The 13864-nt window shown below is 51.8% G+C and overlaps 1 protein-coding gene across 2 annotated transcripts; it reads right to left on the reverse strand.

Moving 5' to 3' along the window:
* Positions 1 to 2943: 2943 nt before the first annotated feature.
* On the reverse strand, positions 2944 to 11174 carry KRT78 (keratin 78). 2 transcript variants are annotated; one of them, XM_090273228.1, is made up of 9 exons: positions 10259 to 11167; positions 9631 to 9845; positions 8559 to 8619; positions 8008 to 8103; positions 6993 to 7157; positions 6525 to 6650; positions 3735 to 3955; positions 3429 to 3463; positions 2944 to 3347 (listed from the first exon to the last, which is right to left on the reverse strand). In XM_090273228.1, exons 1-9 carry the CDS (start codon positions 10622 to 10624, stop codon positions 3097 to 3099), a joined length of 1536 nt encoding a protein of 511 aa, XP_090129354.1. In that variant the 5' UTR covers positions 10625 to 11167; the 3' UTR covers positions 2944 to 3096. The 2 variants fall into 2 exon arrangements, with proteins under 2 accessions (XP_090129354.1, XP_090129353.1); XM_090273227.1 differs by having other exon boundaries at positions 2944 to 3463; positions 10259 to 11174.
* Between the last annotated feature and the right edge of the window lie 2690 nt (positions 11175 to 13864).

Raw genomic sequence — 13864 nt, forward strand, 5'->3', positions numbered from 1 at the left:
CTCCTCCGCAGCAGGACATCTCACCAGTCCCAGCCCCGGCCTGGCGTGGGAGCCGCTGTGCGCCTCCTGGCCTGACTCTGCACTGACTTCCTTACAGCACACCCAAACTCAGACCTTCTTTCTGCAGCCCAAGGAAAAACAGCTTCCTCCCCACCGCTGTTTCTCAGTCCAAGGGCCTGCATCTCTGGAGACTGTCACCTGCCCAGGGCCCCCTCCTGCAACAGGACAAGAGGTGATGGAATGATGGGCGAAGTGAAACAACTGATCACCCAACATGGGCCAGGCTGGGTGCTGAGCAATAGAAAATATACAGGGGTGAAGAAAACACAGTCACTGCCCCTGAGGAGCCCCCCTACAGGGGTAGGACTTTCTAACCTACTAGTCATGATGATCAGAGTCAGCACTCATGGAGCACTTACTGCAGGGCAGACTGGAGCCTGTAAACTTTCCATGCAATAACACCTTCAGTCTCCATTCTGGGCATGATCCCTTTGCCTCCTTCCCATTCCAGATCCATTCACCAGCCTTCTTGTCCCTGGTAGATGGCTCCCTTGCTCTCTGGCTTCCAGCTGCATTGGCAAAGAGGGACCCCAAAAGGAGACCTGGGAGGGAGAGGACTGGTATTCCCTCCCGCTCCTTGCTGGTTTCAGCGCTGGCTGCATGCTCCTTCCAGGTGATCCCCTCCACAGTTCCCCAGCTCTGTCCCCCGGTTACTCCACTTCTTCCCCCTGTGTCTCCAGCTCCACCCAGGTGGCCACCTGGTCCTCATTTTCCCAGGAGTCCCAGTTTGGCACTGGAAGTCCCACATCTCAGATAACCCCTTGCCCTGGACAAACAAGACAGCAGCCTCCCAGCTGCGGGTGACCATGGTTTCCCAGTGCTGCCAGCCTCTGGCCTCTGCACCCTGTGTTTGCTCCTTTAGCCGTGCCCACATCTCTGTAAATAATCCTTTCATTAAAGTCCATTTTACTGAACTATCATGGGTGAATGTGTTTCCTTCTGGGATCCTGAATCGTACCATCTCCACATGGCCCTGTTCATATTATTATTAATGTATTTTCACATGTGAGGAACTTGAAGCATGGAGAGAGGTTAAATAACTTGGTCAAAGTCACACCACCAGTAAATGTCAGGGCTTCTAGCTCCAGAGCCTTGTGCCCACCTACACATGTCTCTCTCACAGAGGGCTGACAAGCCTCCTTCTTGGATACTTTTGATGGAGAGACCCATGGATCTGAGAAAAAAGGCTGACCTCCCCTTAAAGCAAGGGGATGATATGACCTTCTGCAGCCCAGGCCATGGAGTCTGGAGGTGACCGGGTGGAGAGGGAGAAGATGGGAGGAGCAGTGTGAGACCCAATAGCACCTGGCCCTGATGCCCACTCTCCTGGCTTCCAGAAAAAGAGGGAAAGAGGGAAAGCATCCAGTCTCATGTTCAGACAGGCCCATGGGTGGGATAGTGCCAAGGGGTAAGGGGGATGGGGTATACTTCCAGTCCCAAGTCCCCATCAGAGCCACCAACACAAGCTGAGCTACTGATTCCTGTCCTGGGAACAGGAGAAGAACCTACCCAGAGGTCCCAGACTAAGCAAGAAACTGATTCCTAGACCAGAACAGACAGAAACAGACCCCAGGACAGCAACAGGTGCAGCCAGGCTGTACTGCAGACAAACATGGGGAATTGGGAAGGTTTCCAGGGGAAGCTGAATCTGATCCAGACCTGGGAAGAAGGAGGAACAAGGATGTCGGGGGTTGTCCTGAGTCAGAAATAGAGCCTATTCTGGGTGATTAACTGGGGAACAAGCTATGAGAGCTGCTCAAACATCCGTGGAACTGGAAGAAATGGAGGGCACCCCAGGGAGCATGTTGGAGGGCTGGAGAAAAGCTCCTGATAAGCTGGTTATGGTGAGAGGTGAGATGTCCATCAGATATAACCCAAACAACCCTAACTATTCCACAGGTTGCCTTCTGTGGAGAGAGGGCTGGGCAGTGGCACACCTTCTGTTTTGCTGGGTGAGGTGTGCAAGCCTGGGGGTTGAGCTGAATTGCTGAAAGGGGTGGCAGAGATGCTGCATGTTGTCCCTGCCCTTCAGCATCTCTTCACAATACCCTTGGAAACCATATTTAAGTCTATTGCTCAGCATCAGTGCTGAATTGTTAACCTGACTGGAGCACCCCTGTCTAGGAGAAGAGCCAGATTAAAGCTCGGAGATGAAAGGGGCGAGGTGACAAGACCCATCTTTGCCACCCTGGGTAGAACTAGAGCTGGGGCACCAGGAGGAGGGACTAGAAGAAAGAACAAGACACAAACGAGCCTCACCACAATTCCCCATCTCTCAACCCAGGGTGTCTGACTTAGCCATAGAAGGCTGGCCTCTGGCCCTGGAGGCCAAGGGCTCTGAGAAGGAAGATCTGGTCCTTATGCTGGAGAAACCAGAAGCAGAGGTATTAAACCCATCAGGAGGACAGGAAGGGTTTGGTCTTGCTTGCCAGAGTAGCCTCGGTCCTAGAATGGTGCCCCAGTGTGGTTTGCACTCAATACACTTTGTGGGAGGGAGGGAATGGGGACAGAAAAGAAAAGAAGGAAGATTTATCCCCATGGAGAATGGTGGGTTACTTCATTTCATAGGAGAGCTAGAGAAATGGGGACCCAGAGGCAGGTGAATAGGACAAGGGCAAAGCCCCTTGGTGCCAGCCTCCAGGCTCTGGTCAGTGGGCTGACAGATCTCTCCCCTCCCCACAAAAGGACAATACTTGGGATAGGATGCGGTCTGACAGATCCCAACCCAGAGTTTTCCCAGCTCAGCCCGTAGGCCATGGAGAGAGAAAAGGGTGAGGCTGGGTAGCTGGAGGATGGGGCACTGTGCACCTTGGCTTGGGGCCAGCAATAGCTTCCCAAGTTAGACGAATCACTAGGCAGGGCAAGGCCAGACTGGGCGAGTGCTCAGAACAGCAGGCAGGCATGACTTTATTGATTTTTGCAGCATCCCCTGTGGGCTGTGGACCCAGAAAAGGCTATGCAGGGGTCGGGGTGATGGGGTGGGGACTGGGCTGAGAAAGTTCAGGAAGGCAGGGGAGCACATGGCTGCCACAGCACTCAGTATGTGACAGATGTCTTGAGACTTGATTCAACCGTTTTCTTCAGGATGGTGCGGCAGCTCAAGCCAGAGCCGGAGCCAGACACAGAGCAGGAACCCATAATAGCGCCCTGCCCTGAACCCAGGATGACATTGGAGCCTCCAGTCACGACGCTGGAGCAGCTGGACCCAAAAGTGCCTTTGCCGCCTCCAAGTCCACAAGTGCTATCACAAGCTCCTCCAGACAAGATGGCGCTGCCTCCTGCCATGGCTGTCAAGAAATGCACCATGGTCACAGCGGGGTCCTTGGCTCCCCATGCAGACCCCTCCGCCAAAATCCCCTGATACTCACAGATAGTGACCTGGCTGGTGCATTCCCCAGACATCCTGGGGGAGAAAGCACAAGAGGAGAAACTGCTGAGAAAGACTGCAAGAATGTATCCTGGAGCCTCTTGAAGCAGCTCACCCACCCTCTTAGCAGATAAAATCCACGGTCTGCAATTTAAAACCCTCCCAGCAGAATGGGTTGCCCTCCATGCTTTAGAATGTCAGGAAATATCTCCGAATTCCCCTCAGCAAGGACAGCTCTGTGTTGGCATTCCATCCTCCACCACCCCAGCCCCAGGCACATATCCCCAGGTCCTCTGGCCTGCCCAACCTGCTCTCCTCGCCCTCCAGCAGCCTGCGGTAGGTGGCGATCTCCACATCCAGGGCCAGCTTTGTGCTCATCAGCTCCTGGTACTCGCGCAGCAGCCGGGCCATGTCCTGCTTGGCAGTTCTCAGACCGGCCTCCAGCTCGGCCAGCTTGGTCTGAGCATCCTTGAGAGCCAGCTCCCCACGCTGCTCAGCATCTGCCACATTAGCCTCCAGGATGGCATTCTGGGAGGGGTGTAGAAATAGGGAGAAATTGGCTGCAAGCACAACAAAGCCCCCCAAAGTACCTACTGTAGATAAAACTTGAAGACTGGGGTGCACCATAATCTCCTGAGCTCAAAATTATCCTTGGCCACTCTGAGCGGCTTGCATTCTCAGGAAAAGTATTGCCTCTTCTGCTTTCTTAACTCCCATAATGAGTTGAATAATGTCCCCAAAAATGTCATGTCTACCTGGGACTTCAGAATGTGCTCTTATTTGGAAATAGGAGATCTTCACTGATGAAATTTATTAAAGATCTTAAGATGATATCATACTGTGTTTAAGGTGAGCCCTAAATCTAATGACTGGTGTCCCTAGAAAAAGAAGAGAAGACACAGAGACAGACAGAGAGAGAAGACACCACATGCAGCCAGAAGATGAGACTAGAGTGACGCAGCATCAAAACAAGGAATGCCAAGGAATTGCTGGAGCCCCCAGAAGCCAGGAAGAGGCAAGGAAGGATTCCCGGCTCACTCCGTCAGAGGAGGCATGGCTGTGCTGACACCTGATCTCAGATATCTAACCTCCAGTCTAAAAGAATAAATTTCTGTTGTTTCAGGCCACCAAGCTTATGGTACATTGCTACAGCCACCATAACAGACTAGTGCACCCCTTTACCGCCTCCTCAAGTGATCTCTCCTATTTCTTCCCACCCCCAAACCCCCAAACCACAGCACTTCACTGGAATCTATCCCAGGCTGCTTAAAGCTCTTCCTGTCCCGTTCAGTCCCTTGTCTACAAGTCTCATCTTGAGGGTCAACACACTCCTTGGCTTTTTGTTTTTTTATATAGAACAGCAATTTAAAACTCCTTTTCAGAGTTTATCAAACCATGTGCTTTTGGCTTGAAAAGTGTACTCTCTGCACATACCTCTCCAATCCCACAGAAAACTCATAGATGAAGGACAAGATCCCTGTCTAATTGGCCATCCAGCTGATTGACCCTCATGTTTTGTTTGGAAAGAAGGCATTCCCTAAAGGTTCTCATTATTCTATTCCCGAACAAGCACCCTGCAGATGCGGAACATCCTCTCATTCTACAGATAAGGAAACTGAGTCTCAGAAAGGCAGAGCTGGGACCCTATCTAACCCATGACAGCTGGTGTCCGGTCCACCACTCCAAATGTAATCCACAGGGCTCTGCCTGGGGCCTCGCACAGGGGAGCCCAGTTCATCAGGCTTGTACATGAAAAGGAGGATTAATGAGGGGGGTGTATCCCCAACAGGGGTGCTTGCAGGAAACCTTTATGGGATGAGCTGTGGTTCCCAGACCTGGGGACGTAGTACCACTCCGAAGTTCTGGCAGCTGGGCTTTGAGACTCCAGGCTTTCACGTCACCTGGATGAACTTTGTTTAGAAAGCATGTCTCTGGGCTCCACCCTTAGAGACCCTGATTCCCTCAGTCTGGTAAGAGGCCTAGGAGTCTGTTTTAACACACAAACCCAGAGAATTCCAAAGCAAGGAGTCCAAACTTATGGGCAAAACACTGGCAACAAAATAAGTAACAGGTCCTGCCTCACACTCCACAGAAAAGCCAGTAAGGATGGCTGGAGTCTGAGTCTGGGCTTTGAATGACCTGTGCTCTAAGAGCTTTCCCAGAAGGGCCCTGCTGGGAGTGGATGGGTCACATGAGATGTGGGGGTCAAGCTGAACTGCTTGAGGAAAGTGCCTGATTCTGTGGTCTCAGCTCTCAATGCTCTCTGTTGATCCCAGAGCAGATTCTTCAGATTTGGGGAAAGTGAATACAAAGACACTAAAACTTAAGAATTTGAGCCCTGTCTGGTGTTGCTCAGTGGACTGAGTGCTGACCTGCGAACCAAAGGGTCACTGGTTTGATTCCCAGTGAGGGCACATGCCCGGGTTGCGGGGCCAGGTCCCTGGTTGGGGAAGTGAGAGAGGCAACCACACATAGATGCTTCTCTCCTTCTCTTTCTCCTTCCCCTTCCCACTCTCTAAGTAAGTAAATAAGTAAAACCTTTTTTAAAGAAAACTTAAGAATTTGGAATGATTCACATCTAAAAATGAAGTCTCCAGGAGGAACAGGAAGCCACCTTCCTGTCCTTGCCATCTGCTCCCTCCATCTCTCCCGCTCCCGCCCACAGCCGGCACCAACAGCATCACCTCCTAAGAAGGGCTCAGCCCTGACTCTACTACTGTCCACGTCACCTGCTCCCTGAGGTTGTGGCTCTCACCCTCCCCAACAAGGGACCAGGAAATTCAGTGCATGGCCTTGGAGTCCCTGCTGGGCTTGAGGAATTCAAGTTAAAAGAAGAGGTAAGAAAAGAGGTAAATTACCCCTCTCTCCAAGGAGCCAAAAGCAAGATGTACACCTGAACGTGGGATGCAGCCTGAGCAGAGCCCATGAAGCAAGAATTCACAGGAGGAAAGCTGAAGTCCTCTTAAATGGGGCTTGAGGTTCTCTCTACCCCAAATTATCCAAAGTCCAGCCAGTTATCAAGGTACATACAAACCCAGAGTTAGCCCTGGCACAAAGGCAGTAAGAGGCAGGGCTCAGGGAGCTGTGGAACCCTCACCTGCTTCTTGAGGTTCTCAATCTGGCTCTGCAGTCTGTGAATGGTCTGCTGCAGCTGAGAGATCTGGACTGTGGTTTCCTTCATGCTGTCCCCATGGAGCTGGGCAGACACCTGAAGTTCCTGGTACTGAGGGCAGACAGAGGTGACACCATTAGCTGAGAAGGCCTTCACATCTCATGCCAAGGCCCATGTCCCCCATTCTCTACCTCCTCACATCTCCATTTGGAGCATAGGTTAAATGCTGAGACCAGGACATGGTGGAATGCACTTGCAGATGTCCAAGCTCATCACCCACAGTTTTCCTGCATGACCTCCTCTCTGGAGAAGGGGAATAGTCATGCCCACCCAGCCCTGGAGCTTCAGGGAGGTTATCAGAACTGCCCAATGGGACTGAGGTAGACAACCACCCTGGGGCGTGAGCATGAAGACCCAGTCTTCCCAGCATGGTGCTGCCCCTTGACCTGGCACCTTGGTCTGGTACATCATCTCGGCCTCGGCTTTGCTGGTCTGGGCAATCTCCTCGTACCGGGCGCGGACCTCAGCAATGATGTCACTGAAGTCCAGGCAGCGGTTGTTATCCATGGACAGGACCACAGACATGTCGCTGGCCTGGGTCTGTAGCTGACCCAGCTCCTGTGGAAAAGACTGACTCAGTGGCCACTACCCCACAGCTCCCTTTCCCCTTGGAATTGCAGTGTAGGTGGGCCGGAGGCCTGACTCTCTGTCTACACGCCATTGGGGGTGCAGCCCTCATTCATGCTGGGTGGCACTGAACACTCCCTGCCTTCTGTGGGGCTGTCTCCTCATCTGACATGAAGGCTATAGGAGGTGGTCTCCAATGACTCCTGCAGCTTGGAATATAAAGGAAAGCATCCTGCAAGGCCCGGAATTATCTGGTCCTCATCACTCCTCTGACATCTTGTCACCCTGCCCTCCCTCTGGCTCCTGCCGCTCCAGCCCTGAGGCTCCTTTCATTTCCTCGGACACCAGCACACCAGGCAATGGACCACTCCCCCACCCTGGAATCCCCGACTCCCTCCTTCAAACCTTTGCTCAAATTTTATCTTCTAAATAAGGCCACACTGACCACCCTATTTGAAATTACCATCTGTCCTACTGCCCACATTCTTAATCCTCCTCCCCTCATTTTAATTTTCCTTTTTTCATAACACTTATCACCTTTTAACATGCTATAGAATTTACTTATTTACTATGTCTATTATTTATTGTTCATCATCCCGTAGAAAGCAAGCTTTGTGACTTTCATCAGGTTATTCACTGGTGTGTCCCCAGAACCTAGCAATCCACATAGTAAATTCATTGTATGTCAAATGACTGACTGACCAGAATCTAAGTCACCCTAACCAGGCTTCACCTCCTGGCCACTCCCACAGTAGCCACAGGGGGGCTGCCCGCCCTGTCCCTTCCCATCACTACCACCTGCCCATGGAGACCGCCATTCTTGCCCTTGGTAGATCCTTACTTCTTCATACAGATGCCTCAAGAAGCGAATGTACTCTCTCTGAGCCTCCAGCTTGCCTTCTAACTCCATCTTGCTCAGGAACACCTCATCCACATCCTGGGGACAGGGAGACAAAAACCATGTATCTCTTACTCCTCTCTGTCGGCCCACTCTGGCTCAGTTCTATTCACACTGCCCAACACCCTCCCATAGAGACCCGCTTCTTCCTCCTCCAACCCCACCCTGCTCTGCTCTCCCTTTTGCCTAACATTGACCTACACTGCCTTCAGGAAGTCTTCCCTGATTAACCCCAACCTGTTCTGCTTCTTCTACTCACTCCCCACCCTCTCCTGCAGTGACACCCAAAACTCATCCCATGATCCCTCAGTTGGATCTTGTCCTGAGGTCCCTGTGTCTAGGTAGATGTCCCATTTCCCTGGGAGACCCCTGCAGACAGCATGCGGACAGATCCTTCCTGAGGATCTTCGCCCCGCTGCCCTCTCAACCCAGAACCAGGCGCTGTGCATGTGGCTGCTTAGGATCCAAGAGCAGCAGATTACCCTCACCCTCACCTTTTTGAAAACCACAAAGTCATTCTCAACTGTGGCCCGCTTGTTGGCCTCCTGCTCATACCTGCCAAGTAAAAATAGAGAGACTCTGTCTAAGGTGCTGAGGTCAGAGCCAATGTCCCTCCTGCAAGCATTTGTCCTCCTGAAAAGGTTGCACTTACTGTAGATGCCCCAAAGCAGGACATACAGCCAGCCTGGGTCTCTACCTTTCCGGTCAGGAAACTTTTGTCCCATTCTAGCTATGTCCCTCTATACTCTTTCAGCGCATGTCTCCTTAATGACATAAGGCCACTTTGCTTCACATTTACAAGTCACATGCAAACATCTTTTCTCACTTAGAACTCACAATTACCACGTAAAGCAGGCAGTTTGGATTTTATCAGAAAGGTTGTACAACTTGCCCATGTCATAGATGATTAGGTGGCCAAGCAGGTCTCCTGGCCACCACCCTAGGCTCCTTCCAGGGCCCACTGAGGTTCACATCCCATCCTCCCAACGCCCCTGGGAGGTAAGAAGGGCAGATGATGTCTTCCCAGTTTTCAGATATAGAAACTGAGGCTGGGCGAGGTCAAATGCCTTGCTCAAGGCCACTCAAGTACCCTTTGCTCGCAGTCTGAACCCAAGCCTCCTGTTAGTCCAAGGCTCTCTCCACGCCACCAGGTGACTTAGGTGGGGTACCCAGAGCCACAGCCTAGCTGTGAATCATGCCACAGGCCTGGGGATGGTCCCACAAAATAAATTCCCTTCCACCCCTGAGACCAGAGAACATCTGAGTCACTTTAGCCCATAGCCTGCTCAACAGGAATTTCTCAAGAAAAAACCCACTAAAGCATTGTTTAAATAAGCCCCTCCCAGCACTGACCAGAAACATAGACCTGAGAGCTGAGGCCTGCTGGCTCTCCAGATCTGAGCATTAGGGACAGTGGGGCCTCCTTACCTGCAGCAGGTGAGGCACTCTGAGAGTTGAGGGGCTAGAGGGAAGCCCAGTCCTTGTGGGGGAGGGTCTCAGCTGACAGCCCCCATCCAGCCCTCCTAGACCCCACCTAGGCCCCATGGGGAGCTTTGTTCTACCTACTTGGCCTTATACTCCTCTTCCTGGTCCTGGCAGGACTTCAGCTCAGTGTCCAGAGCCCCTCGTTGTCTCTGGAACTCCTCCAGCTGCTTCCTGAGCTGGGCCAGGAAGTCCTCAAAGAAAGACTCCAGGCCCTGAGGGTTGTCACTCACCCCCAGCTGCTGCAGCAAATGCCACCTGGTCTCTAGGACCTTGTTCTGCTGCTCTAGGAACCGCACCTGCAGCGTAAGCAGAGGGTTCCAGAGGCCCCTGTGGAACTCCCAGGGCACAGCCTCTAGAAAGTGAAGCCTCGGGGACCCTCTAGTCAACCCACTTTCCCCCTGCCTCCCAAACCAGCCTGGGCAGGAACAGCCTCATGCCTTTCCACAAGACTGAGCGCATCAAAACAATCAGAAAAACTAATGGAGCAGGATCTCCCCACTGCTGGCTGATAGTTTCTGCCACTGAGCCCCAACCATGGAACCACAGAGCCTCAGCATAACCAGAGAGACTCCGGTTAGATCAAAGAGGGACCTCTTTGCTGCAGAAGCAAATTAGAAGTGATAGACCAGATGTCCCCACTCTCAAGTCCATCAAGAACAGTTCCTCCATGGGATGCACTGAGATAGGGGCTTAGCTGAGTTAACCTCACCTTATCAATGAAGGAAGCAAACTGGTTGTTGAGGGTTCTGATCTCTTGGGTCTCCTGACTCCTCACCACCTGGAACTGGGGGTCAATCTCAATCTTCAATGGGGTCAGCAGAGCTTGGTTGATGGTCACTTCCTGGATGCCCCCCGGAGGGCACAGGGGAAGTCCAGGCCCACCACTTCCCTGCCCAAACCGCACCCCTAGCCTTCCCCTTGACCCCCAGGCCATTCCACGAAAGCCTCCGCGGCATCCTCCAAAGGAACTGAAGCTCCTGCTGCTGAAGCTACCCCTGCCTCTGCCCCTGGAGCGAGCAGAACAGGCTGAGCCAGCACTGAAGCCCCTCTGGGCCCGGGAAGGAGAAAGAGACATGGCAGGGACCCAAAGTCACAAGCTGCAGACAGACAGCGAGTCAAAGTGTGTGAGTTCCTGCCCTGAGGCCCCGGCATGACTTTTATCCCCTCCCTTGCTGGGGCTGGGCCTTGGAGAGCAAGATGCTCTTGGCCTGACTGTGTCTGTCACTGGCTGCAGCTGACCTATTCTGACACGCCTGGAGAATAAGCTTCCAACACGTGCAGAGCCCAAGGAAGAAGGAGACCCAGACCCTGCCCTCAGAACTCCCAGGCTGTGGAAGAGCTGGGCACGTCCCCGAGACAAGGAAGTGGCCAGACGCCTGGACTTCAGTGCTGGGGATGGGGAACTATGACCCTGAGAGACGTCACTGAGGGTCACTCAGGGAAGGCTTCCTGGAGAAGAAGATGAGGAAGAAGGGAGGGACATTCAAGGGGAAGAGAGGACGGAAGGGCTTCAGACAGAGCATCTGAGTGCCTTGGCCATGCTAGACAGAAGAAGTGAGTAAAGCTTCTCAAGGAAAAATCTACCTACAAGTGTTGGAGAAGGAAGGCACTTCACAGTACTGAGAGCAAGGAGGTTAATAAAGGTATTACTGTCAGTGTTGGCGAAACAATAGTCCAGGTAATGAAACAAAAAAACAGGGTGTCCAAGCCCCTCCTCTTGCCCAACCCAACAAGCATCCATGTGGCACCACCCCACTCAAACCAGGCATCTGCACCCAGTATCCCGGCCAGTGGAGCACTTCTGAGCCCAACACTGCATCATCAGGTTACAAACCAGAGGCACCTAGGCTATGAAATAAAATGTGCATTTAGAAACATACTCCCTTGGGGGCCTGGGAGCTTTGGGGTTCCCCACAGGATGGATACTGTCTCTGCCCCAAGAGTCTGCTAAGTGGAGGAGCCCCAGGGTGCATCTAGTACTGAGTGAGTCTCCCACTGGCGCAGGACCCCTGGAAGGAGGTGTCCAGCCCCTCCTCCCGACACCGAGGCTCCTCCATCGCTAGTGAATTGCATAGGGAAGCTCTAATTTTTAGAAATTTCCAAAATTTCTTCTTTACATGGCCAAAGAGTTCTTTCTTTCTGCCCCCATTCCCCTTTCCTAGAGCTGGGGCACCCTGAGGCTAGGATACTGGGGCCTGTGATAATGCAACTCAAAGCAAGGACAGAGACTCAGCATAATAAACACTCAAAACATGAGGAAGTCAGTCCTAGCAGTGCAAACCATCCCAGAGGTACTCCACCCCGCCCTCAGCCAGACAAGGGGAGCAAGTCTCCCCCCTCCAGAGGACCAGAAGCCCCTTCCTCCTCCTCCTAAATGAAAATAAACAATAGGTGACCTCAAGAAGAATAAGAGGCCAGGCCTTCAGTGGGGAGAACGAAGGAGATCAAGGGACTGAGGGGCCAGGTAAAGAAGAGAAGAGGAAAGAAAAAACCCAAGAAAAAGATTCAGATGCACCAAGGAGAAGGACACTGAGAGGAGAAGGAGGCAGTCTAGAAAGAGAATCTGGGAAATGGGTTGAGTTGTATTGAGGATCCACCTCCAAACCCTAAACCCTGGGATCACTTTGTAGAGGCAAAGAGGACCAGGTGCTTTCCTTCTGGGTCCCACAGATATGCTTGAGAAAGGTCTGCATGGAAAGGACTGTACCACCCCTTCCCCCTCACATGTGGGATGGGGCCAAATTCACTTCCTTGGAACTTCCCCATATTTGTAATATTATCAAAATATTAGAGCCCAAGTGAGCTTCAAGATCCAATGCCCTCAATTTACACTTAAAGACTCTGAGGTCCCCTAGGGTGTAAGGTGGGGTGCAGAAACTGTGCATCCTTGAGTAACCTAAGAGATTGCACCAGATGACCTCTAAGCCTGCTTTGACCCATGTTCTGTGGTCTGAGTAACTGGTTCAAGGCCACCCTGGCCCTTCCTGGAGCCAGGACCCCCAGCAAGCACAAAGAGCAGCCCACTAAACCTCTGACCAGTACTCCTCCATGTCTATCTTGTCCACCACTCTATCCAGCTCAACGTCTGGCATACACTGGGCATCAATAAGGACTTGTTTTAAGGAGTTCTTATTCATGGCAGGGACCTCCTTGAATCCCCAGGTTCTCAAATGCTGCTGTAACATACGTATGTTTTCTCCTAACAGGAAAAATCATGCAGCGATGGAGAGAACGACAAAATCATTTGGAGATTTGACTGCTCAGCCCCTTACAGACTAAGTAACTTGTTCCTGCCCACCAAAGTCCACAAAGGGGTCCCAATTTATGCAACAGTAAAGGTGCAAATGGCTCGAACCCTGGACTTAACATTACACCTGCCAATGCAAAGGCTCTAAAGGGTTCTATCTATTGGGTTATATTTCTGCTCCAGGTTAACCATTCTCACCCAGGCCTCAGGCTCTGCAGTCCCTGGCCACCTGCTCCTGCCTTCAAGAAAGCCCCTAACCAGCCCTGCTCCTTGTAACTCGCCAGAGCCCCCTTCTCTCACTGCATGCCCCTAAATTCTGCTTGGCCATAGCTACAACTCCCCAGTTTCTGTCTCTTTGGTTGCTCTCAAGTCTATTCTGCTTTTGCAGTAAATTTTTTTACCCAAAAGCCATTTATTCACATTTATTTATTTACTCAACAAAATATGGTTGAGCATCTACTGTGCCTGGGCTTGTGCTGAGAGTTAGGAGTTTATCAGAGAGCAAGGCTCAGCACCAAGAAAGCTTAGAGTCTAGTAGAGGAACAGACATTGAAAAAGTAATTAGACAAGTAAGTACTTGATAAGGGGGGGAGGATAGGGCATGAAAGAGGTCTACACTAGTTTATCCCCTAATTTAGTCTCAAACTTGCCAGGAACACTCCTGCCTCAGGGCCTTTGCACTGGTTGTTTCCTCTTCCAGGAATGTTCCTCCCAGGAAGTCACCCTCCCTAGCTGCACTACACCAAAATTGCAATACTGAGGCCACCCCTCCTCTGACGCTTCCTATCCCCTTTCCTGCTTGCTTGCTTTCCACTTAGCACCTCTCACTCCCTAACATACCATCTGTTTCACTTACTCATTTCCTTGGTCAGTCTCCCTGCGCTAGAATATGAACTCCATGAGGGACGGATTTTGTTTCTCTTCATTTCTGTATCCTCTGCACTTAGAGAGGTGCCTGGCAAGTAAGAGCTCAATAAGTATTCCTGTTCAATTCCATCTTGTTTTCCTCCCATCTTTCAACCTCTGGAGATCCTTGAGACTCTAAATTCTGTTCTCCAAAGCACTAAT

The sequence above is a fragment of the Furipterus horrens genome, unplaced genomic scaffold (genome assembly GCF_987537825.1).
Source record: "Furipterus horrens unplaced genomic scaffold, mFurHor1.1.pri manual_scaffold_4, whole genome shotgun sequence".
In the NCBI taxonomy this organism is placed as follows: Eukaryota; Metazoa; Chordata; class Mammalia; order Chiroptera; family Furipteridae; genus Furipterus; species Furipterus horrens.

Coding starts and splice junctions, on each gene's coding strand:
- KRT78 (XM_090273227.1), bottom strand. CDS start 10,624: ATGTCTCTTTCTCCTTCCCGGGCCCAGAGGGGCTTCAGTGCTGGCTCA. Junction 9,846..10,258: donor TTGCTTCCTTCATTGATAAG/GTGAGGTTAACT, acceptor CTTACGCTGCAG/GTGCGGTTCCTAGAGCAGCA. Junction 6,651..6,992: donor AGATGATGTACCAGACCAAG/GTGCCAGGTCAA, acceptor GTCTGCCCTCAG/TACCAGGAACTTCAGGTGTC.